General features: G+C 47.7%; 1 protein-coding gene across 1 annotated transcript in view; it reads left to right on the top strand.

The window, feature by feature from the left end:
* aff2 (AF4/FMR2 family, member 2) overlaps window positions 1-25,329 on the top strand; it is a 115,091-nt gene extending 89,762 nt beyond the window's left edge. The window contains exons 13-30 of the mRNA XM_030113744.1: window positions 6,241-6,358; window positions 6,876-6,981; window positions 7,058-7,208; window positions 7,371-7,586; window positions 8,752-8,959; window positions 11,780-12,424; window positions 12,710-12,832; window positions 12,909-13,024; window positions 13,945-14,094; window positions 17,227-17,482; window positions 17,558-17,691; window positions 19,130-19,193; window positions 19,594-19,730; window positions 20,668-20,739; window positions 21,614-21,707; window positions 22,453-22,505; window positions 24,854-25,077; window positions 25,165-25,329. Of these exons, the coding sequence (XP_029969604.1) occupies window positions 6,241-6,358; window positions 6,876-6,981; window positions 7,058-7,208; window positions 7,371-7,586; window positions 8,752-8,959; window positions 11,780-12,424; window positions 12,710-12,832; window positions 12,909-13,024; window positions 13,945-14,094; window positions 17,227-17,482; window positions 17,558-17,691; window positions 19,130-19,193; window positions 19,594-19,730; window positions 20,668-20,739; window positions 21,614-21,707; window positions 22,453-22,505; window positions 24,854-25,077; window positions 25,165-25,286 (2,989 nt within the window). The 3' untranslated portion in view covers window positions 25,287-25,329. The remainder of the gene's footprint in view (window positions 1-6,240; window positions 6,359-6,875; window positions 6,982-7,057; window positions 7,209-7,370; window positions 7,587-8,751; window positions 8,960-11,779; window positions 12,425-12,709; window positions 12,833-12,908; window positions 13,025-13,944; window positions 14,095-17,226; window positions 17,483-17,557; window positions 17,692-19,129; window positions 19,194-19,593; window positions 19,731-20,667; window positions 20,740-21,613; window positions 21,708-22,452; window positions 22,506-24,853; window positions 25,078-25,164) is intronic.
* Window positions 25,330-26,232: the final 903 nt, after the last annotated feature.

Raw genomic sequence — 26,232 nt, 5'->3', positions numbered from 1 at the left:
CTCACCGGCTCGCTGTTTAGGAGAGACAAACAGATCGGAGCGGGGAGCTAGCGCGCCTCGCGCTAGCAGTCGCTTTGATCTGCTGGCAAATGAAGGGCTGATATGGAGACGCATTAACAAGCCGAGCGCCGCCGTGTTTACCGAACGTCTGCTCCAAACATCCAACAACCAGACGGCGGATGAAGCCCGGTCCTCGGTCTCACTTCCTGTTGACGGGAATGTGACAGATTTAAAGACGTTTGGACTCTTTCGTGTGGTGTTCTCTAATTACATCAGAAAGAGGCTGGTGTCCAATTACATGCCCGTGCTGTTGATAATGTGTTGTTCCGTGTGCAGGTGTGTGGTTTTATCATAGAAACAACCAGCAGCTCCCTCTAGAGGCCCGACAGGAAACATCCAGTTTTCATGAACTTTTCTGAAATGAAACGGACAAAAAACGGAAAAGCAAATAAAGAGGAGAAAGTGCTGCTAGCTGGCTAACAGCTCAGCTCCAGGTTTTAGTGAGCGTGGCCCGTGCAGGTCTTCAGCACGCTGTGGATTAAAGGTAATCAATACCGTGGAAAGACTCCCGGTTCAGGTCTGTCCGTTCAGGAAGTCGTCCGTCTGTCAGACGAACAGAGGAACTCAGATCTGCTGGAATGAGATCAATAATCCTAATGAGCCTCCTCTGCTCTGACTGGCCCGCAGGACTCCTGCTTCTCTTTACTTACACATCAAAACAGTCTTTAACGGCGACAAGGGGCTGAAAGAAGGAGAACTGGACCCAGACAGGAGTCCAGAAACGGTCCGCTGTCTCCGTCTGTCTGGTGTCCGCCTCCGTTCTCCCAGTAATCCGTGCAGAAACAGGCTGTTCCCGGAAAACCGTCTGATCTCCGTCAGTCCGTCACGACGGCGGAGCGCCGCCGCCGCCGCCGTGACGGGACTCGACAAAACAACACGTCCAGGATCGCCAGACCGGCTTCAGGTGTCGCTTTCAGCAGGCCAGATGGAGCCGGATCAAACCGTGCAAAACAAACATCACCTTTAGACGCAGTTTAGTTTAGTTTAGTTTTTTACATTTTTAGCTGTTGTGGCCATTTTTAAAAGAGTTTTTCTTCATCGATTTTCAAGCTTTCGTCATTTTATTGGCGACTTTACTTTCTTTAGTAGCTCAGATGTTCGTTTTTAATGGTTACAGCAGCTTCAACGCTTTGTCATTTTTCTTTATTTTTCATCCTTTTATTCCTTTGATTTCTATCTCTTTTTCTTTTTCCCATTTCACTCTGTGTTTTTCTCTTTTTCTTTATTCTCTTTTTTCTTTATTTTTCTTCTGTTTCTTTTGAGTTCTGTTTCTTTTTTCCTTTTCTTTTGTCTCATTCTGTTGATCTGGAGAAGAGCTGCTGTGGATTACTGTTGAATGTGCACGTGTTGTTGTGGTTAGCGTTAGCATCTGGGCCTTCCTGTACAGAGTTTGGTTGTTCTCGGTTATTTTCCAGATCTAAATATAAAGTTCCGAGGCCAGTCGGCTCATGTTGGAAATGGCCCTGGAGTGTGAGAGGGAGTTGTTGGATGAGATTCCTGTTAAATATTCTTTTATCAGTGATTTCATTGTTTTCCTGATCGTGTCTTCTTTCATGGCGTACCGTCAGAATTAAAACACAGACGCTGCGTTTAGTGTTGTCTTGGTCCGCGGTGATGAACAGCCTGAGTGAATCCAGCCTCCTCCGGGCAGGATGAAGTGAGCAGAGCTGAAACAGCTCACTGGAACAATGCAGATGGAAGGAAATTCAGAAAGAATCAAGCAGGAGATGAAAGCTAATCTGAAGAAATGCCCTCGTATCTCTCTGTTGAATGTGTCAACGCAACAATATGTAGTGAAATAAAAGAAATATCGAGATGGCTTAAATACTGAGGAGTCAATCAGCTTCTCTCTCCCTTTGTTGTACAACCAGTGTGTGTGTGTGTGTGTGTGTGTGTGTGTGTGTGTGTGTGTGTGTGTGTGTGTGTGTGTGTGCGCGTGAGAGAGAGAAGATAAATTCATCGTATATTGATTTCTATGAAGGATTCTTTTAGATGGCTTTCATATAATTCAACACATTATTTCATTTTCATTTGAAGAAAAATCAAGTTGCAGAGATTTTGTAAGACGACGTCAATATGTAGCCACGTTTTTCAACATGAGAGAAAATGTTTGTTTATTTTAAAACGTGGATGTTTTCAGATAATGAAGTCAAAATGACATTCGGGGAGTTAAACTCGTCTCACATGACTTCAGACAACAGGGACGTTTGTTTTTGTGATATTTGAAGAAGCGTGAAGTGAAGTGGCAGCAACAGAAACTCAAACCTGACATGTTTAGAACAGTGTGGACAGAATAATTTCAGATTCTGTTTGCATCAGGACAACCTCAGCTCCCTCTGGGAGAACGTCACACTGGACACACACTCGAGGCGAGCTTTATTTTGAAGAGTCACACACATCCTGCACAATTTGACTCATGTACCTGAATGGAGTCATGCTTGGTTTCTGCCAGGATCAGAGTCATTACAGCACCGTCCATCAGTCCTTCAAAATAAAAGCACAGAACTGGCAGAAAACTGCCGGGATTCAGGTGAAAGTATGAAAATCTGGAGGATCAGCTGATTCTGATCCAACAAACCCTGATCGAATGGTTACAGAGAGGGAAGAAGAGACGAGGAACGACAGGACAGACTGCACTCACACACTCACACTGTGTGTGTGTGTGTGTGTGTGTGTGTGTGTGTGTGTGTGTGTGTGTGTGTGTGTGTGTGAGGTGCCTGAGGAACGGTTGATGGATTTGCTGCTTGACTGCTCACACAGATTGGTGCCTGCTGTGATGGCAGCCTTGAACTGAAATTATGTGCGCGTGCGCACACACACACACACACACACACACACACACACACACTATAACTGCATGCAGACACGCTGGCGTGTGTACTTATGTTGTGACAAGCTCCCGTGTGTGTGTGTGTGTGTGTGTGTGTGTGTGTGTGTGTGTGTGTGTGTGTGTGTGTGTATGTGGCCTCCAGGAGGCCATTTAAAAGCTCTGCAGAAGGCTGGACGAGCACACGGCCAGCAGGAGCATCAGAGAGAACAAGACTATTGAACAGGATGAAAAACACTGTTTACACCCTCATCATCTTCATCATCATCCTTATCTTCATCATTATCTTCATCATCATCTTCATAATTATCTTCATCATCATCATCTCTATCGTCGTATTCATCTTCATCATTTTCATCATCATCAGCATCATCTTTACCATTATCTTCATCATTATCTTTATCGTCATCTTCATCAATATTTTCATCACCTTCTTCATCATCCTCATCATCATCATTATTTTCATCAATATCTTCATCATCATCATCATCATCATCATCATCATCTGGTGACCATCTTCCCTGGTCCTTGCTCTTCTGTAGGAACTGATCATCGGGATGTGAATCCAGGAAGTGGCGTGTTTCTTCAGCGGAGGCTGTTTGACGTCATGCTGCTAATTGCAGCAGTAGGAGGAGATTATGAATTACTGTAGCTGTGTTTTGCTAACAGGGAATAAAAATCCCCTCAATCCCAAACACGCAGCGACAATCATGACAAACACGAGCGCTGAGGAAGGGAGTAAACACCCAGCTAGCATAAATTAGCATCAGATTAGAGAGGACGGCGAAGCGAGTGCTGAACGACCGTCATGAATATACGGTGATGAGATTCCAGCAGAAAGCCCTAAATGACCCCGACACGGAGGTGTCTCATCAGGCTGTAGACCTCCAACACCGTGAGGAGAGTCGGAGGAGACGACAGAACCCAGGACTGGGTCCAGTCCTCACTGGTCTCTGTACTGCCTGTAAAGCCATGGATGATCCTGTGGGGACTTGTGGACCCAGACTCCTGGTTTTCTGGGGACCAGAGCAGCTCTCAGGATTCCTCACCTTGGTGCTCGCTGACTTTGTTCCACTTTAAATCCTGCCTTCTGGCTCCAGCAGCTGCAGATGGACCATGATAGCCAGGATCTTTAGAAGTGAATAAAACCTTCAGAAACCATTCAGCCAGCCTCATAAAACCCGAGCGCTGTCTCGGTGCCTGACTCTGAATGTGAAGACTTCCATTAGCGGGAAGAGAAAGATTCCTGCTGAAGTGCAGAAATGTGGAGATCCGTGAAAAGACGTAAGTGGCTCTAAACGGAAAGTCTGAGGTTGGTCTCACTCTCTATCCGTTCATTTTAGCTGAAATATTGCAGAGCTATGACGACCTTTTCACTTACATTGAGACTGTTTCAGCCTCCAGAATGAACTCTGGTGAAATGCTATGTGTGGAATCCTTTCTGTATCGTCACGCTGCTGAGTCGCCGTGCGTCCGTTCTGTTGATATTCTATAGCTTATTATGAGCAAGAGGCAAAGTGGCCTCCCGGGTCGTGTGCTCAGTTTGCCGTCGTGTCTTCACCTGGAGTTTTCATCAAGGATTTATCAGAAAAGGGAATCGTGGGTTGAGTTACAGCACAGGAGAGCTGCTGCATACCAAGTCCTCCAGTCTGTAGACACTGGGTTATTTTTTAGAAAAGATCAGAAGTAAATTTCTCACCCTGTAGTGTTCATGGTCGAAAGGCAGCCAGACATCTGGCCTCTGAGACGGGCAGTCCGAACCATACTTCTGGTGCTCTGAAAAGGAGGAAAAACAGAAGTAACAACAGTTACATGGTCAGATTGATTGATTGTTTGACAAAGTGACGAGTGACTGACTGAACCAGATGGGTGAGAGCGAGCAGCCTCAGTGGGGAACGTCTCCTGGTGTCATCTATACGATGGTACCTGATGGGCGGGACCTGCAGTGGCTGCTGGACATGATGCTGTCCAACTCCACGTCGGTGTGAATCCAGCTTCACGTCGGTGTGAATCCAGCTTCACGTCGGTGTGAATCCAGCTTCACGTCGGTGTGGATCCAGCTTCACGTCGGTGTGGATCCAGCTTCACGTCGGTGTGGATCCAGCTTCACGTCGGTGTGGATCCAGCTTCACGTCGGTGTGGATCCATCTTCACGTCGGTGTGGATCCAGCTTCACTTCTCTTGGCTCCCTGGGGCCCGGGTCCCGTGGCCACCGGCGGTCCTGGTCAGGGCTTTCCTCTGCCCCCTTCTGGACCAGTGCTTGAACATCTTCCTTGGGGGGCTGGGATCTGGGCCCTGAGAGCCTCTCTGGCCTGCTTCTGTCATCTTGTCAGAGGTCAAAGGTCATATTTGCATGATCACTGTTACGTTTGCATGATCACGCTGAACTTTAATCACTCTTCATATTTTGCTTGTGGACTCAGTCCCCTTGTTGTCTTGTGGGCTGTTAGACTAATGGCTATCTGGATTAAGTCTCTCCTGATTCCCTGCTTTGTAATTTGACACCTGGATCCTCAGTTTCACGTCCCAGATAACTACCAGCTGGAGCCTTCCAGCAGCGAGACCTCCATTTTGCTGGTTCCATGTTGGACAGGACAGGTTAAGACTTCAGAGCTCTCATTTTCTCAGCTTGCAAGGAAATGATCATTTTAATGAGTGAACTGATCAATCAGCCCTTCTTCAAACATTCGTCACGTTGAAGACTGTGTGTGTGTCTCGCTGTCTAAACAGCCACTTCCTCATTGGTCCCTGGCTTGAGGCACTTGCAGACGTCACCAGCAGAACCTTTGTCTAGACTTGGTTGGATTTTGGGCTTCTCCTTCTTTTTGGAGTGCCAGTACTTGTTTTGAATTCAGATAAACAGACTCTCTGAGCGCTCATGTCGCTATTTTTGGTAAAATATCTGGATCCCTGAAGCTGTGTGTGAAATGATTTATCCGTTTCCAGTACTTACTTTACCAAATCTGCTTTAAATGTGCCAGAGGTGAGTCTTCTGCTGCTCTCTTTGGGTAGAATCTTCTAACTGAAAGGCGTCCTGCCTGTGAAGCACATTGGGATGCTTCTACCAGAAAGATAAAACTAAAGCAGAACATCGTCTGCATAAAGTCTGACCGTGGACTCCGTGCTGAGCGGGCTGCTTGTGGTTTCTCCAAAAACATGTCATTTATAGATCAAGCATGAGACCTGAGTCAGTGTGGATGTTGCTCTGCAGTCTTGGCCGGGGGGTGGGGGGGGGGGGGGGGGGGGGGGGTGGGGGGGGTGACTCTGGTTCACAGTGACAGTGTGGGTGGGTTTGTTTCCGTGGCGTCTGTGGAAATGGCCTCCATGAAGTATGACGTGTTGTTTCTCTCCAGCGGCGCGTCGGGCAGCAGCAGTGAGTCAGAGAGCAGCTCCGAGTCCGACACCGACGAGTCCGAGAGCAGCTCCAGTGACAGCGAGTACAACAAGGCGTCCCGCACCAACACTCCCGAGGTGAACCCACAGCCGTCTGCATGGCGAACACAGGAGCATCCACCAGAACCGAGCCGTTAGCGTTCAGACGCGCTCACTTCACAGTCAAACAGTACTCCGCTTTCAGAAATGGTTCATATTTGTTTGCGTTTGGTGAGAAGACAGATGTTCTTTCACTGCCTCGTTCTAATCTGCAGCGTTCAGAGCGAGTCGGACCGTCTCCACCTTAAACTGAATCCTCCCACAATTCTGCAGAACGCCGTAAAACTCCGACTGCAGAAGAGCGAATTATATCGTTATTTATCGCATTATTTTAATGGCCGCCTGGTTTTATGGGCCGAGCAGGCGAACAGAGAGTCACATGAGCAGATACGTCTCAATAACACAGAACGTCTTTTTAAATGTCCCAGGAAGACGTTCCGCCGTCCCCCTGAGAGCCTCCAGTTTACAGATTCTCAAATGTTTACGACCCAATTAAAATCTGTCACGACGTTACAGTCCAGGAATATTTACCGCGTTGTTTTCCCTCCCGGTGTAGCCGGAGCCGCCGTCCTCCAACAAGTGGCAGCTGGACAGCTGGCTGAATAAAGTCCAGGCCCAAAGCAAGCCCCTGGTGCCCCCGCAGCCGGACCACCACGGCTCAGGTGAGTGGACCCGGACCGGGCCGGCGCCGCCCGGCGGAGCGTGTCCAGCACTGACCCCCCCTCCCTCGCCGCCCAGGCTCCCTCGGCCGCGGTCCGGGGACCTTCTCCCCCGGCGATGGAGCTCCGGGAGCGCCGGCGGCCGCCAAGACCAAGGCCGCAGCGTCCAGCGGCGCTCCGGTTCCAGCCGCAGCCGCCGCCGAGCACAAGGACACGCGGGCAGCCTTCTGGTGAGCGCGGCACTCCGCCAGAGCCGCCCTTCTGATGACATCTGCTGAATGAATGAATGAACGGCGCAGTGACAGATGGATAAACAAACTGTGGGCCGCGGCCGACCGCAGGAAAAAAGATCAGTCTTTCTCTCTGTTTTTTCTGTTTCCTGCTGCCGCCAGCTCGGGCAGAGACAAGGCCAAGGCCAAGCTGAGCCAGAAGGCATCCGGGGAGGGCCAGAGGTCCAAGATGAGGCTGTCACCCGGCCTGTTGTCAGGACCAGAGGTCACGACCCCCAGGAGGAACACCACCGGGAAGAAGCAGCCCAAACGCACCGAACGGTCCAGCAGCGCCGAGGACAATCAGAGCCAGACATGGAGCCGAGGGACCCAGCACAGGTGAGGACAGGAGGACAGGGGGACAGGAGGAGGACAGGAGGACAGGGGGAGGACAGGGGGAGGACAGGAGGCATCAAGAGTCTTTAAAGCTTTCACATCATATCTGGCTGATACACATTCCACTGTTTACTTTATTTCTACACCATCTTCTAAATGACTCTGATCTTTTAGCTGAAATAAATTTAAAAAGCTTAAATGCTGAACAGGTTTGGTTAAAACAGGAAAGTGTAAGAAGGAAAATAAGGAAAAGGAGGAAGTAATGCTTAGAAAGTAAAAAAAGAGCAGCTGTGTCGTGTTGCGATCATGTTAAAGTCTCAGTCCAGATTCTGTGTGAAGTATCGGCGTTGGTAGCAGTCATTTTTTTAATGGATGAAAACGTCACGTAAAACTGGTCCAATGTGAACTGCCGATATTTATTTCCGTCTGGTGACAGTAACCGTGTGGTTCAGGGCTGGTTTAGTTTGGGGATTGTGCAAAAACAAGTCATGGTTCAGATATTGATCATTTAGCCTGTTTCACAGACTTGAGTTGAAATCGACTGGAGTTAGCAATTTCATTTGTTTTGTGATGTAAATTAAAAACTCTGCAATTCATTATAATCCCATTAGTTTTATACTTCGCATTAGAAGTGTTGGAAGCTGAAGAAATAATTATTTTTTCATTTTCAGTGTTTACATGGTTTTCAGTGTAAAATATCACAGAAGCTTGTTTTGGTGCTGATGTTGATGTTGGTATAAATACCAGGACCGGTCAAACTGTTGGCATCGGTGCGTCTCCAGGTGAAAGAATCAGGTCTTCCAGGACCAGACGGGGCTCCGCTGGTTTGTCGTCACTGTGGAAAAATGCTTCCAGTGCACAGCCTCCTGCGGAGCCGGGCGCTCAGCTTGACGCTGGGCTAATTAGGAGGAGGCTGAGAGTTGTTCGTCTTCTCCCCTCAGTCACTCCTTCCTCTCCCTTCTTTCCATTTCAGACTTCCCAAACAACTTCGGCAGAGCGCATGCTGCTTTCAATTATTTCATGCTGTCTTGTGTTTTTTTTTTATTTGAACACACATCGGCCCCCCGGAGCGAGCCCGGGAAAAACATTACCTTCCTCCAGAGCGCCGCCGTGTGTGCCTTGCTCGAAGTGCGAGTCTGAGTCGTGTGAATCTGCTTCCTCCCGCCAGCCCCGCCGCCAGGGACAAGGACCTGCCGCCGCCGCCCTCCCTGGAGCACCAGAACCCCCTGAGGCCGCGGAGCAAGCCCCCCAGCGGGAAGACGGCCCCCAGGAAGGAGCCCCGCGGGGCCGCCGGCCCCAACGCCGCCGCTCCGGCGGCAGCGGCGCTGCAGCAGCAGGCCGCCGCGCCGCCCGCAGCAGCTGGCGCCGCCAACCAGGTGTGTGTGTGTGTGTGTGTGTGTGTGTGGGCGTTGAACTGGTTTCCAGATGCTTGAGACCGACCTGCAGTGCACCCCAGCTGTCAAAACACACACACACACACACACACACTCGCTCTGTAACCATCCCTCCCTCCCTCGCCGCCGTGGCTCAGCGTCCAGTGACTCATCCAGAACAAAGCCGGGAAGAACCCAGTGAAAAACACTTCGCTTCGGTCCTGAGACGTCGGCTGTGAATTCACCTTTTGACCCCAGTTCAGCCTGACCGCCACAGCTCCCACCTCTGGAACCGCTTCAACAGAACCAGGATGTTGAAGCACTCCGTTTATTCAAAATATAAAAGATTTAAAATGATTTACAAAAGCAAGTGTTTGGTTTTCACCACAGGACACAGCCGCACCGTGCATGGATGCTCTGCAAACTCAAAGTGGCACCAATTCAAAGAGAGGAAAGGTTCAATTATTAGTGATTAATTCAGGAAAACTCTGTGATTAACTGGTGGAAAAAAGATCAAGAGAAACACCATGATAAATACAAGAACATCATCTGCGTAAGTGTTTAGTTGAAACAATTTGCGATCAATACATTCATTTATCAATATTGTTGTGTTTCGATTTATTGATCAGTTGTTTCTGAATAGATAACAGCCTTCAGGAGAGAAACAGTAGAAATATTAATTAGAATATTTTTTTTCTCTATATAGGAAGCATAAACTCCTCATTAAATCTTGTTATTCAGGTTGGTAAAACAAAGCTTGTTGATGCTTTAATAATAAGAAAATAAGTGAGAAATGGTTCTTCTCCAGTGGAGTTTAAACATGAGGCAGAATAAAAGAAATCCCTTCACAGTTTTCCCTGTTTGGATTTCCGCTGGTCTTCGTTCCTTCGTCCTTATCTTCTCTCGCTCCCAAAACAAATTTCCTCTCCGCTCTTCTGTCGCCAGTCGGAGGAAATTTGCTCTCTGGAATTCGGGCAAATTAACACGCAGCGCATTAGCGGGCGGCTGCCAGCCCGGCCGAAACCCAGAAAAACGCCGATAAATAGCTGAACGGCAGCTTGTCGGTCGCCGTCCGGAGCGGCAGGAAGTGACCCGGCGTGACGCGTCCGACCCGACATCGCCCCCCCGCCTCCCTGTGAGCAGCAGTGCCTTGGTGTGGAGGTGGTGTCACTCCACACGCCGTTTGGAGGAGCAGCCACTCGAGCTGGAAACTAAATGTTTCCGCTCAAGGATGCAACCTCACCGAAATTACCTGAAATCAAGACGAGCCCGAACATCTGCAGCCGCCGCCGCGAGCGCCGCCACGCCGCCACGCCGTTTGATCCTCTGCCAGCTTCAGCAGCTGGCAGCGGCGCTAATGTCAGCGCCAAGGAGAGCTGAACTTTCCAGAAAGCCTTCCCAGGCAGAGTGAGGAAGCGGGGACAGCTTTTTCCCTTTTCCCTGCTCGGTTTTATTCCCCTGAGTTCCACAGAAACACGAGTGTAAGGAGAAGGCATTCTGCAGATGGGATGGAAGGAGTCCAGGGGTTTGGGGGGGTTGTTAAATACCGGGAACAGTCGTGGCGTTTTCCGCCTCTGGTTGTTGACGCTGAGCAGACCTGCCGCCGCCGCCGCTCTTCCCTACTCTGAGTTTAAACTGAGGATGATCTGAACACGTGCAGTTTGGAGGCTTGAGCCAGCAGAGCTCCACGTTCTGGAAGTCCGTTTTCTAAGAGCGATCCGAAGAATCAAACCCGGTCAGATGGTCGTGTTAATGACCATCGACGGCACGTCGGCCATTTTTCATGGGAGAGCATGAAGATGGATGAATGTGCGTCGGGACTTCTCGTGTCCGATACGTTCCTGCCTCTCTGTAATGAAGGGAATCCGGTCGGCTGACTGGGGAATTGGAGAATTGATCGTTTTGTTTTGGAAGCGCGGCCGATAAGGTGGAAGCCACGGGCCTGCTGGGAGATTAGATCTCAGCCGGTTTGTGAAAACCTGCGATTCCTCCTCTGAACAGAACCTCGGTGATTTCCATCACGCCGTGAAGGGAAGACGATGAATAAATGGACGGAGGGACGGATCAGTGAGGACCAAGATACTGGTCCTCTGTGGAGACGGAGGTCAACGTTTACATGATTGAACCAAATCACAACCGTTTCATAGCAAAAACAACCACAGTATGAAGCAGTGGAACCCAGCTGTGTTTGTAGAGCTGTATTTAGACCCAGTTCAGCGAAACGCTCGCTGGTATAAATTCATTAAATCAGGCCATAAACTGGACTTTGGCTGAGCTCCACAGGGTTGGATTGGTTTTAGAGGTAAAATGGCAGTCAGTAGAGAAACCTGACCTGACAGATCACTCTCAACCTTTTTCACACCGCCGCTGTCGATGAGCGTGTAAATTCAGTCGGCGCTCATTCACAGGACGATTAGACGCGTTTTTGAAAATTCTGTTAAAATGGTGCACCAGTGTCTCGGGAAGCCTTCAGTCTGCATGTGAGGAAGAGGCTGCCTGTGAATATCACTGACATTCAGAATTAGTCCGTCAAACATGTTTCATTTCACTTCACAGATTAACAGAACAAGCTGGCAACTGGCGCCGCCTGGTTTGCATGATATTATCGCTGTATACGCTTTGCCTTCGATTAGCATGTTTGTCTTTGGCAGCAGTTTCAGAGGGCATTAACAGATGAGGTGTGGCTTAGAGCATCTCACAGAGGAAACGGCTTCTTCTTATTCCGATAGACGTTTGGAAATATGTCTTCTGACGCCGTTTTCCACCGCGCTCTTCGTTAACGTTGATCTGATGTCTGGTGTCGTATTTTGAATGTTTTTCCAGGACAAGAGGAAACACAGGGGCCCCAGCACCAGAATCACGCCCAAGTCCCGGGAGTTCATCGAGACGGACTCGTCCTCGTCCTCGTCCGAGTGTCCGTCCGACACGGAGGAGGCGGTGAAGGTCCCCGCGCTGCCGCCTCAGGCGCCGCGCGCCGCCATCAACACGCACACTCTGTCCAACGCGCACGTGCACACGCCTCTCCTCCCGTGCCTCGGCGCGGCCGGGGGCGCCGGGGGTCTGGGGACGTTCGGAGGGAAGGGACTCCGAGTCAAAGACGGCGGCGGCGGCGGCTTGTCCGCTAACGGCGGCGGCGGTGGCAGTAACGGCGGCGCCCTTATCGGCTGTAACTCTCTGAGCATCGGCAACGTCAGCGGTCCATTTGGGACTTCCGTTCCGGATCCTGGGGGGTTGGGGGGGCAGACCAAGGACCTGGAGGCCATGTCCCCACCGTCCAGCATGGGACACGACGTGCCCGTGTCCCCGCTCAGAGATTACCACGAGCTCCAGAGTCTGTGGGTGAAAATCGACCTGAGTCTGCTGAACAGGGTGCCGGGGCAGGGCGCAGGGGACAGACCCAGGACCGGGACTTCAGAGCGAGACGGAGGCGACGGGAGAGACAGGGACAGACTGGAGGACAGGATGGCAGTGGCGGACAGAGACAGACAGAAGCAGGAGGAGAGAGAGTGGCCCGGGCTGAGAGAGAGACAGAAGCTGGCGAAAGGAGAGAGACAGGAAGAGGACAGCGAGCGGCTGGCACAGGACAGAGACAGACAGGGGGACAGGGACAGACTGTCAGACAGAGACAGGGTGACGGACCGAGAGGACAGGGACAGGTTCGGGGTCGTGGAGAGGGAGAGGACGGCGGCGAGGGACCGGGAGAAGATGTGCCCGGGTCTGGGGGTCCTGGACACCCCCCCTGTCCCGGAGCAGAGCAATCCCAGGCTGGCCGGGAGGACGGACAGAGGAGACGCCGCAGGGAAGCACAGGAGACAGGCGGCGAACGCAGGGACGCCGACAGAGAAACACACCAGCAAGAGCAAGAGGAGACACAAGGTGGGGGACGCTTTCACTCTCCAGAGCTCCTCCTCTGTGACCTCTGACCTTCCTGTCTGTCCTGCTCGTCCCCCAGTCCGACCACGGAGAGTCCTCACTCAGCGGCAGCAAGAAGCTGCGACTGGACAAGGACTGCCTGCTGCTGCCGCCCTGCATCTCGCCCATCCACACCCACAAGAGCAGCTCGGCAGAGTAAGCAGCCGTCCACACACCCAGCCGTTCATCCTTCAGCCTTCACTCAGCACTTCATCAGTGATCCAGTCCGGTTATTCTGGACTTCATTCATTCATTCATTTCCCCTTCGGTTTGTGGTTTCAAAGCATTTTGAATGCCGGTGCTGTGAGGCTCAGCGGAAGCCGCTGGAGCTCGGGTTCATTCCGGGGTGACCGGGTTAGTGTCCTGCCGAAAGGGAACGTCGTTACATGAACAGAAATAAAGACCCGACGTTCAACCTTGGGTGATGAAGTGAATTAAAAACAACGGACTCAGATATCGTAAAAGATACACAGAAATAACTCGGTAACAGAGCAGATTTGAATCTAAAGTGAATAGATAAGATCAGCAGCGGTCTCACATTCTCTAAGCTTCTGCCTTTCAAAAAAAAGAAAAACTCTCAGATCAAACACCGTTTCCCGGTGACACGTGTCTCATTTCCAGATCTACTGCGCAGCTTCTTTGCTTTGTTTCTGACATATCTAAAGATCCAGAGATTAAATCAGGTCACAGACGTCTCACACGCTGTTAGTGCTTCTTTCATACCGACAGCTGAAGCTGGGAAGTGAGGAGCTTCATTCTTATTTGGTATGAATGAAAAAGTTCTTCTATTTCCAGAAAAGAATCTGCAATTACGCCCTGTAAACTGAACGATGCTGAGCAAGGCCTCGCTGTGCTGAAGGTCGTCTCTCCTCGCCATGAGCAGACACAATCACACAAGTCCCCTGGAGTATTTTTAGGAAGTCCTGACATTGTTGATGCTCTCCTGACACCAGCAGACAGTCGACTTCAGTTCACACTGAGACGCCGGAGCGACAAACCGTGAATTCCAGCTTTCGCCGTGAATTATTAAAACCGCCTAAGCCGGCTGTCGCTATAAATAAGTCTCACTGTGACAGCGACAGAGGAAATATTTTCCTGCGTCTCGGCGCCATCAAAGAGCAGCAGCAGCAGCGAGAGGTGGAGGCTGGAGGAGGGAGCGACCCGGAGCTGAACCGGCGGCGCCGCCTGGCTGCGTCCTCAGGGGCGCTGTGGTCGTTCTGGGTAGAGTCAGTGAGCGAGTCAGTTAGTTAGTTAGTTAGTTAGTTAGTTAGTTAGTTAGTGCGTGCGTGCGTCCGTCCGTCCGTCCGTCCGTCCGTCCGTCCGTCCGTCCGTCCTTCCGTCCTTCCGTTCGTCCGTTCGGCCATTTCCTCCCAGTTCTGACAGCAAGCCGGTGTTCTAGCATGTACAGTTCTAGCATTTCTTTCAAGAACATTATTGTGATATTATATGTTTAATCAGTCTTTATTAGCAGTAAAACAATATAAAATATTGACATATTAATATAAATCTCCCAGCCATGGATTTGTGCCTCTCCGCCTCACGTGAGACACTTTTTCTCACTAAATACAGCTGGATGTCGTGTTTTTTTGTTGGTTATTGTCAATATTTTATACTGTTTTACTGCTAATAAGATTGATTAAAAATATAATATCACAATAATGTTCTTGAAAAAAATGCTAGAAATCTACTTATATCTTTAAAGGGATACTTCAACATTTTGGCAAATTGGCCCATTTAGCGCAATTCCTCAGTCATTTCCAACAGCATACTTACTTATTTTGTGAGGGCGAGCTGTTGTTTATCCAGAGGTGAGTCGGGGAAGGTTTTCATGACGGACACAATGGAAGTGGATGGTATTTTTGTTCCCCCTGTCAAACTCATCAAATACACAATCCAACAACCCCAAACACTTTGGTGGACACGTTATAATCCACACATTCACTACGCTGTGGAACACCAACAGATAATATTGTAGCGTTACGACACTGAAACAAATACTGGGAACTACTTTTTCTTGTGAAATCACTACGCCCAGACGCCATGTTTAGTAAGTAGTTCCATCTTAGCAATCTTTGCATAAACAACTCAATCTGGTAATTTTGCATTAATATTTCACAGCGCAGTGAATGTGTGGATTATAACGTGTCCACCAAAGTGTTTTGGGGTTGTTGGATTGTGTATTTTACGAGTTTGACGAGGGGGAACAAAAATACCGTTCACCTCCATTGTGTCCGTCCCGAAAACCTTCCCCGACTCGCCTCTGAATAAACAACAGCTCGCCCTCACAAAAAAGTATGCTGTTCAAAATGACTAAGGAATTGCGCTAAATGGGCCAATTTGCCAAAATGTTGAAGTGTCGCTTTAAGCATTATTAGCAGTAAAACGGTATAAAATATTGACAATAACCAACAAACAAAAAAACACAACATGCAGCTGTATTTAGAGGGGAAAAGGGGTCCTCACGTCAGGCGGAGAGGCACAAATCGATGGCTGTGAGATGTAACTCGGCAGTCCTTCATGTGCACGGGCGCAGTCTGGACGTCTCAACGAGGAGGACGTAATGGAGGCACATTTCGACGGAACACCGGCTCCACCGAGAAAGAAGACTTCCATAGACAATAAAATAATAAAAAAGACAATCCACTCTTCAAATGAATGAAGCTCATTTCCTTCGTGAGCATCACCGACTTTGAGAATAATCATTGCACAAAATCAGACTGGTACCGGAGCAGACTCGAACCGGTGACACTCTTGCTCCGAGAGTGCGAACCACTGCGCCACTTTCCTCTACGTTCATCGATTCAGTCACCAGTTTTTCGAATACGTTGCTGAATCCGTCCGTCTCAACGCGGCCGTCCGGTCCGCCGCGATGCCGCGCTGACATTCCCGCTCCACGCCGTATTTCATCGGCCGCAATGGAATAAGGTCAAACCTGCATTCCTGCAATTGGGTTTTTGATTTATTCTGAAAGAAGTCAGGAGGAAGATTGATTTACAGAGCAGGCGTGTGCCGCAGGAGCGGAGCTCTACTGGGTAACAGTGGAGTCTCCGGAAACGCCGAGGAGCTCCGGGTTTCTTCATATATTCCACCTTTAAAAGAGGCAGCAGCGCTCCGACCTGCTCGCCTGCACACACAGATTAGCATAGCTGTAAAACTAGCTCACACACATCAATTATGCTGTACGCACACACACACACACACGCACACACACACACACGCACACACACACACGCGTTCTTCCAGGAGCTAATTAGTCTTTGTCTGTGTGATTTTGTATATTATCACTAATGCCAGAGCCCGGGGCCGCGTTCTGCGAGCTCAGCAACTTTTCTCGCTGCATCAAACCCCGAGAGTTTCCAGGGAGCGGAAAAACATAAAAATATTATCTGTTGTGTTGCAAACAATATGAGTCACCGGAGCTGCGGCGAGGCAGCGAGGGAATAATCATGGAGGCGGAATCACAGCGGCTTCGCAGGGAAGACGGCGCTCAGCTCCTCAGCCGTGAAGCTGCAGCGGCAACGCTGACATCTGGCTTCGCTTCCTGAATGACAGCATGGAAAGTGTGTCTCTGACAGGGTGGGAGGACCGAGGGGGGCCGTTCAGAGGGGCAGCAGCACCACCCCTGTTAGAAAAGGACCACGCCGTCACTCAGCTGGACTTCAGGAGCTGGGTTTGTCAGCGGTACTTTTCAGACTATGCGTCAGAAAAGCATCATGTGGAGGGAAAAAAACCTCCAATGTTAAGGTTTTTCTGTCAGTGTAGCAGCTTTCTGCTATCACACACTGACCCCTTGTGGTCCAAGGTGGTCTGTACAGATATATTTTAATATACATTCTGAATATGAGCCACGTGAACAGCGAAACCGGAAAAAAAAATATGATAACGCCTTGAAAATCTGACACAAAACTAGCTGCTCTGGTCTGCTGCGTAATGCTGGCAGCGTGTTTGAAACAGTCTGAAGAGCTTCTGCCTAAAGCAACATGAAATCTGGTCTTTGGTCTCACAGTGAGAGGGGTTCACAGATGGGAGATGACTGCCATATTATTTTTTAAGGTACTGCAGCGGCGTTCTGTTGTCCTGCAGTGACATCTGGTTGGCCATAGATAGTAAATACACATACAGCTACAGTATATTCTGAGTGAGTTGATTGTTAATTTGGGTTGCTTTGTTTTTAAGTGACTTAAAAGATGTAAATAATTTCCATTGCTTCTAAGAGTTAATGTACCTGTGAAATAAAGCAATGCTGTGCATGAGGACATGAGTAGGTCTGGTGTTCAGGAGCTCACAGCGCCCTCTGCTGCCACCATCAGGTATTACTGCATTAGCCTCACTTCTTCTTTGTGTTTCTGTGTCGGTAGTTCTGTAAACAGGAAGCAGTCTCGACGGCGGGACGAGAAGCTCCTCCCCCCTCTCCTGTCCCCGCTCTCCGACGACCCCCCTCGCAAACGCCCGTGCGACGGCGCTTCCTCCCTCGTCCAGGAGGGCGGCGCCGTTCCCGCCGCCGCCACCGGGTTACTGCCCTGCTCCTCTTCCTCCTCCTCCTCCTCCTCAGCCTCCTCTTCGTCACACAGACACAGGAGGGGGGAGGGGAAGGCTTCGTCGCACGTCAGAATCGTGAGTACCGCTGAGGAGCCACGGTCACGCCGCCATTTTTAACATTCAACACAAAATGATTGGTCCCCTCTGCAGGAAGTGGATTCCCACGGCGAGAAGCCCTGCGGGGACGTTTACCACGCCAACGGACATTCGGACTCGGAGGCGTGGTCGGAGCAGCTGATGGACCCCGCAGAACCCCGCAGACCACGACTGTCATTCAGCGACACGTACGTGGAAATACGCTCAATACAAACGGAGTTACTGATCAAACGCTAGCACAGGGAGCACAAATATTCCCTTTAACGAAACATACGCCAAAATCCTGCTGGAAGAGGAAGGCCTCAGAATTATTTCATGAAAAAAAAAGTCTAAGGTTTGCTTCAAATGAGCAATAGCTAGGACATCATTAAAGGGTAACATGATTTTAAATAATTTAAAGTAACTAAAACAGATCAAACTGGTTTAGTAACTGAAACTGTCCAAAAATGGAAAAACTGCCTAAATTTTTAAAACATTCAAAATGTAGTTAAAACTGCCTACAAATTTGTAAGATAGCTAAATTGCCTAAATATATAAGGTGGTTCCAAACCAGAGAAACACTAAAAAATACTCAAATTTAAATTGGCAAATTTAGCTGAAACCAAATTTAGCTACAAGCTAAAAGTTACAAATATAGGAAAATGTCTCATAGTAACTAATAAACCGTTTTTGTATTCATAACTGTGATCTCAGCTGTATTATCCTCATTTTGAAGGTTAACATGTTTTCCTGCTCGCGACAAGATTAGTTTTATTTAGTATTAAAACCCTTTTCAGTAGAAAGGTTACAAACCCCTACGCTAACTATGCTAGCTGCTAACTATCAAATGCTTGATCGGAGGTGGTATTTCAATCTGAAAATACTTGAGCACAACCATTTACTAACAACTTTTCACTGGTCAAGAGAGTCTTGAAATAAAGTTTTCAAATAAAATTTACAGTTTAAGCTAATTTCTGAAACAGATGGAACTCTGAATCTACTCTGAAAAAGCCTAAAATTCTGAAAGAGGGGTGCAAGTTTTATTAATGGGTGGCTAAAAGTTTAAAAAAACGCTACAAAACATTTCTAACCGACCATGCTATTGCCATGCTATTAGCTTGTCTTTTTGATATATTAACGAGTTCGGCTAGCATTTTACGCTAGCTGCCCCATCGTGCCTCACAGCCTTCAAGATTTCATTCCAACTTGTTAATTCCTTGCTGGTTCTATTATTTGAGGTGTTTTACTTGATTGTCCTTGTGAAGTTTGAACATTTGACTCGTTCACCGCTCGACCGGACACCGCGCTGAAGCGGATAGCAGGAACTCCGAGTGAACCGCCAGATTTAGCCGCGGTGTCGTAGGTGCCGGAAACAGCTTGTATGCTCAGACCTGGAAAGATGATGCATCTTCTTTGCTTATTTGTCCCAAAAGGCGCCTGCATTATTCATGAAACAACATGTTGTGTTGTTATACTAAGGTTACACTGAGCCTGAGGTGTGTATACCGAAGCGGGCTGCTGTGTGTAGCTCACTGCCAGCCGCTTGTACTCACTGATTATGGAAATCACTTTTATTTTTATTTTTTGTGAAATTGGAGCATGAGTAGACTTCATGGTATTTCTTTCTGCCCCCTCTGGTGTTTGCAGCGTCCACAGCGCCGACTTCTACATGCAGGAGGCCAAGAGGCTGAAGCACAAGGCCGACGCTTTGGTGAGGAGAAAACACGTCACAGACGATTAACATGAAAAAGAGAGAGGAAGTGAAGGAGTACAGTGAGGCTGTGATTGTATGTTCACTGTAAGTCCCCTCGGAAGGAGAATCTCTTTGCCATCAAGGAGCCCTCTGTATAATTTGTGTTATTTATTGCACCATTTGTCTCCAAGGGAACGTTGCATTCAAGGACTGATGATGTCTGCGAGTGTGGCGCCGTAACGGAGAATTATCCGATCCCCCCTGAACAATGAAATGAGATTTATTTAACTTGTTATTTATCTTCTGTTTACGCGTTGTTTCCTCAGATTTATCAGGGGAATTTGCATCTTGGTGGGTGATTATTCAACAAGAACTTAGTTTTTTTGTTTTTTGTTTTTGTTGTGCTCCTCCGTTACAGATGGACAAGTTTGGTAAAGCGGTGAACTACGCCGACGGCGCGCTCTCCTTCATTGAATGTGGGAACGCCATGGAGCGAGATCCGCTGGAGGCCAAGTCGCCGTACACCATGTACTCCGAGACCGTGGAGCTCATCAGGTACGCACCGATTCTACAGCAGAATGTTGAAGAAGGGCTGCTTTACTTCGGTTTCAGCAGAAATTCTCTTGTTCTTTAGCTCATTAGCTTGAATAGTGTTTCATTTTAGATTGGTGGGGGGGGGGGGTTTCCCTTCAGGAATCCAAAAGTCTTCCAGTGGACCTTCTGTCTCCTCCTTCACGTTGACTGAAAACATCCAGCTTTCACTCTGAGCTGTCTCAAACCCTCGCTCTGTAAAGACAGTCTGACACCCCCACGGTGTCTCCGTCCTCCTGCTGTCCACTGGAACAGGTCCAACTCCCCCCTCTTCCTGCAACATACCAGCACAGCAGGCCGTGGAATTGATTGATTGATTAATATGGAGCATTTCTCCACTGGCAGAGACATGTTGACCTGATCTTGATGGTGGTAATACTGGATCCACATCGATGAAAACAGCTCAGATTGGTGTCGGGTTGGATTGTGGTTGATTTCAGTCTGACTTGCTTTGTTGTTCGTTGGTAATGGATCAGTACTGAATCGGTACCAGATCAGTATTGGATAATGTCAGGTCAATATCTGTATTGGAGATCCCAGCACTGGTTTTTCTTGCCATTGAGCCAGGATCTGTCCAGTGTTGGATCTTGATCAGATTGGGTTTGGATCAGTATCAGATTTTTGCTCGATTGATATTTGATTGGTATCAGATTTATTTTGGATCTTCATCAAATAATAATGGTTCATTTTCAGATTGGTATTGGCTCTCCATCAGGTTGGTATTGATCAGGTTCTGATCAGTTTCAGTGGTTTCAGCCGTTACTTTGTATCGGATCAACAAAAAGAAAGAAAATCTTGGTTTTCTCAGAGGCGGTTTGGGTTTCCTGCAGAGCAGCTCAGTGTTTCTCTCCTTGCTGACGGCTGAAATGTGGTCACATGACTGAGGAGCGTCTCTCTGCAGGTATGCCATGAGGCTGAAGAACTTCACCAGCCACTCCGCCACCGTGTCCGAGAAGAAGCTCGCCGTGCTCTGGTACCACTGACTCCTTTTACACGTGTGTGTGTGTGTGTGTGTGTGTGTGTGTGTGTGTGTGTGTGTGTGTGTGTGTGTACGTTTTGCTTGTTATATATGGAAGCAGTTAGCTGCAGAGATGTTGTCTCCTCTGTTAGCTGGGGCTTCAGCAACCTTTCAGACCTAAAGCGGTGGTTTGATGAGCGTCTGGAGGCTCGTCTGAACCTGTGATCTATTGACCACAACAGTCCTTCGTTTTACACTAACATTTAAACAAGTCGGTTATTAGACGAGTAATCATTGATAATAATTGTTTTAGGTTTCGGTTCCAGACACTTTGATGCTGTTTTAGCAGTTTGTACTTTTTGCCTTTTTTTTTTTTTTTTTTTTAGAAATTTTAGGACTTTTTTTTTTTTTTACTATTCTGACAGTGTGGCCATTGATTTTAGCCATTACAGCCTTTTACCCATCTTAACCTCTTTACCTTTTCTCATAGCTTTAGACATTTTTGTTGTTTTATTTTATTTAGTTTGAACTATTTTAGTTAAGGTAACTATAAACCGGTACAGTAGCAGCTTCTTCACGTTGTTAGCTGTTTCATTAAAGAAGTGCTAATGTACCAATTTTAGAGCATCTTCCCCCAATGCTGCTGATATCACTGTTGATTATAAATTAGGCAGAATTTATTATTAATAATTATTAAATTTCAATGTTAAAACTTCAGAAATTTAGATTTAAAAAAAGGAATTTCTCTGTTTACATTCCAGCGATCCACATTTTCTCCAGTGGTGTGTGTGTGTGTGTGTGTGTGTGTGTGTGTGTGTGTGTTTTAAAGCTTTAAAGGGAATTTGCAGTGAAGGATTCATGCATCCCTCTGATGCTTTTGTTTCCATAGCAACCGCTGTCTGTCTCTGCTGTATCTGAGGATGTTTCATCTGAAGAAAGACCACGCTGTCAAGTACTCACGCTCGCTCATGGAGTACTTCAAGGTAGAGCACACACACACACACACACACACACACACACACACACACACACAGCCAATTACAATCCCTCCAATACATTCGACATTCATTCTCATGCCGCCTGTGCATTAATTTTGCAGCAGGTTATTAAATTCCCTCCTTTCTCTTTGATATTAACGTATTAATTAGCTCCATCAATCATCGCAGTGGATTGTTGGGGTTTAATGTGCTTGTTTTGATTAATTATGTTTAGTTTAATTAATTACACAGGATGTCATTATCACAGTGCTGCATTTGCAGTGATGGGATTGGATTTGTGGGAAGTGACAGTGTGTGTGTGTGTGTGTGTGTGTGTGGTGTGTGTTTAAGCTGTGCATGTTTTCATCATTTTAGCTGATATTTCCAGCTTTTTTTCCACTTTGTTTTTTCAAAATGTGGAATATAGATGCAGGAAATTGAGCTCAGGGACGACAGGTGGCAGAAAACGTGTCAGGAAAAGGGAAGAAAGCTGCACACACACTGAGTAAGAGCGAACAGGCGGGTGGAACACTGGGAGGGATTTTTTGATTTTTCAGAGCTGCAAACCCGACAAAAGGCAACAAGATGTGAATTTAAAGTCTGGAGAGAGGGCTCGGAAAGAAAGTCTTCAGGATTTCACTGCCTGATGTGGATTTATAAATCATCATCATGTCATTGGTCTGATCCATTTTAGGATGTTCGGTGATGAAGATATTAATCGAATCAGTTTTATTTTGTTTTTGTCATCCAGAATTCAGCCAAGACTTCCCACCAAGCACCGTCTCCATGGAGGACCAATGGGAAGTAAGTCAACACACACACACACACACACACACACACACACACACACACACACCACATCACATAACAAGGTAGGTGGGAGATGGGATCGTAAATTTTGAGCCACACAAGAAGAGTAGAAGACACACACACACACACACACACACACACACACTCTTCACCTGGATAATGGAGGATTTGTAATTCACTGGAGCCGGCCTTGACAGCCACTTGCTCAAACAAACCCCTCAGGAAGCAAATAAGGGGATTGATTAGTTGTAGATGTGAGGGGAGGGGGGAGCCGGGGGGGGGGGGGGCAGCAGCCATGATGGATGGAGGAGGAGGAGAGGCGTGGAGGACCGCGGATGTGAGGCTAATGACTTTGGACAGCTCTGACGCTGCACAGCAGCTCCGTGTGTGTGTGTGTGTGTGTGTGTGTGTGTGTGTGTGTGTGTGTGTGTGTGTGTGTTCACGTGGTACTAAATCTACCACAAGTTGCGGGTGGACGAGGGTCAAGGCCACACCGCAGACATTACATCAGAGAACCAGAGACGAACATCCGCCGCCTTCAACATGTAGCGCTAGCGATGCTAGCATGATGCTGAGTCATTGCTAGCTCAGATTTTAATGAACGTCTGAATCAAAATCAACAGATTTGCTGTCATGTGCTAATGTAGTGTGTTTGCGAACTAAACAATCAAGCTAATGATGCATTGATGCTAACATTAGCTGTTTCAGGCGTTTCACACAACCCAAAAAATAAAACGTCATGTTGAAGTAATCTAATTTTAATGTTCTCAGCTTGATTCTTTACAACCATTGCTGAGATTTTTCTTATTTTTTCTGTGTGTGACTGAGTTAAAATATAAACTAGCTGCTAACACAACCAACTTAGCTTAGATAACCTGTGAAGACCCCAGGTGATGCTAAAATAAAAAACCAGCAGCTGCTATTATTTTAGGGAAAACTATTTAGGAAGTCTGAATGGTTTTAGCTATAAAGATTATGATAAAAACTGCTTAAATCTGTGAAACATGTAAATACGCTGAAATGGGGTGTTTGGCTAAAAGTGTCCAAACAGGCTAAAACAGCTGAAATCATGTTAAATCCTGAAAGAAGTTTGAATTGTTCCAGCTAAAACAGCTCAATCTCCAAACAGCGACAAAAACCATCACTTCTAAAGCTGTTATAATAGACTGAACTGTTAAAAGGAGCTACAGTTAGTAATTGAAAGGTGCCCCAATTGATAAAAACATCTAAAAGGATAAATACTAAAACTGAAAAAAATATTATCAAAACTGCAACTTTCATAACAGTGAAATCATCTGAGAATGAACACAAATCTTAAAGGGATACTTCAACATTTTGGCAAATTGGCCCATTTAGCGTAATTCCTTAGTCATTTTGAACAGCGTACTTTTTTGTGAGGGCGAGCTGTTGTTTATTCAGAGGTGAGTCGGGGAAGGTTTTCGGGACGGACACAATGGAAGTGGATGGTATTTTTGTTCCCCCTCGTCAAACTCATCAAATACACAATCCAACAACCCCAAAACACTTTGGTGGACACGTTATAATCCGCACATTCACTACGCTGTGAAATATTAATGCAAAATTACCAGATTGAGTTGTTTATGGGAAGATTGCTAAGACGGAACTACTTACTAAACATGGCGTCTGGGCGTAGTGATTTCAAAAGAAAAAGTAGTTCCCAGTATTTGCTTCAGTGTCGTAACGCTACTATATTATTTGTTGGTGTTCCACAGCGTAGTGAATGTGTGGATTATAACGTGTCCACCAAAGTGTTTCGGGGTTGTTGGATTTTGTATTTGATGAGTTTGACGAGGGGGAACAAAAATACCATCCACTTCCATTGTGTCCGTCCCGAAAACCTTCCCCGACTCACCTCTGGATAAACAACAGCTCGCCCTCACAAAATAAGTAAGTACGCTGTTCGAAATGACTAATTTGTTGAAGTATCCCTTTAAGTGTGAAACTTGTAAAATTGTTTATATGAGTTGAAATAACTCTGAAATGGCAAAGGACAGCGAGAACGGTCAAAATCTGTTTAAAATGGATTAAAATACTGAAAACGGCCAAACAAGATTAAAAACAAGCCAAAACATGCAGAAATGGCTCACAGCCAAGATGGCGTATAGTGATTAAAACTGTGAAGTAGAAAAGTACCAGAATGGTTGAACTATTAGAACAACTGAAGGAGCGAGCAGCTTTACTTCAACTTGAAATCTTCAAGCTGAAGCTACAATGTCTAAAGAGCGTTTATTAAATGTCTTCAATGTTCTAAATTCATCTTGAGCTGCAGCTGTATTCCCTCGATGTTTGAGTCCCTGGATGTGGCGCTGTGTGTCCGGCAGGGTCAACGGGACGCCGTCCCCCCTATCGCTCAGCCCGTCGCCCGCCGGCAGTGGAGGAGGAGGAGCCGGGGGAGGGTCCGGTCCCCCGCCGGGGTCTTCGGGCAGCGTGGCCATCCCCCAGAGGATCCACCACATGGCCGCCAGCCACGTCAACATCACCAACAACATCCTGCGCAGCTACGAACACTGGGAGACGGCCGACAGGCTGGCCGCCGACGGACAAGGTGGTCCGCCGGCAGGCGCCATGACCTCCGACCCCGGAGGAGGGTCGCTGTTACTGACCGAACCTGTGCCTCTGTGTTTCCCGGCAGACTTCTTCCAGGAGCTGGACTCGGTGATGGAGCCGCTGAGTCAGCAGAGCAGCATGACGGAGCTGGTCCGCTACGTCAGGCAGGGACTGCACTGGCTCCGCCTGGAGGCCCACCTGCTCTAGAGACGGCTCCACGCCAGCTCCGCCCAGAACGAGGCTCAAGGGAGGGAGTCCGGGGGCTGGAAGTGAGACCACCGGCCAGACTGGGTGAAATGAGCCCAACCTCACCTGAAGTCAAAGGTTTTTCACTTTAGATCAAATTAGCTTGATGCTGACGCTGCGTTTGGGAGCAGAGGAGCCTCAGATTGAGTTCCTGCAGGGTGCATGTTCGAACCCCCCTCTGAGTCCAGAGTGGGACAAGAAGGAAGGAACCAAAGGTAAGGTTTCTTTCTCTTTAGAATCAACTTTACATTAGGAAACTGCAAATTTTGTGTGATTAAAATTAAGATATGGTAAGCTACTTTCACATTATTCAGTGGTTAGAAACTATATTCCTAGCTTACGCCAGAAAAACTACTCTAATTAGAATCAGTAGCACTAGACGTTAGCGTTAGCATTAAAACCAGGGCAAACTCAGCTAATTCATGAACAAGGAACAGAATAATGAATGAAGGAGAAGAAAAAAACCTGCTCTTCCTGTCAATCATCCTCTCTGTCTTAAAGACAGAGAGGATTTACAGAATGTAGCTTCCGTCAGACACTTTTTCAGGGAGAAAACAGCGACTCAGCTTCCTTTAAGCTAAAACACTGCTGCTAATGTCTTAGCTCCAGAAAGACACAATATATTTTGCAGATTTTTTTCAAAGAACAAATGTAATCTCTCTTTTTTCATAGTCAGAAATGGCTAGCTAGCACTCTTAATGCTAATCTACACATGCTAAGGATTGGGGTCACCTGAACATGGTAATGGGCGTCGCTGGCGGGGTGGGGGTGTCACATGGTACTGGGCATCGCTGGCGGGGTGGGGGTGTCACATGGTACTGGGCGTCGCTGGTCTCACTTCTGGCCCCCGCTGAAAAGCTCCCGCATCGAGTCAGATGATGTCAAAGGAAGGAACCTGCCACCTGTA

The sequence above is a fragment of the Salarias fasciatus genome, chromosome 2 (assembly GCF_902148845.1).
Source record: "Salarias fasciatus chromosome 2, fSalaFa1.1, whole genome shotgun sequence".
NCBI classification, from domain to species: domain Eukaryota; kingdom Metazoa; phylum Chordata; class Actinopteri; order Blenniiformes; family Blenniidae; genus Salarias; species Salarias fasciatus.
This window is presented reverse-complemented; position numbering and strand designations above follow the sequence as displayed.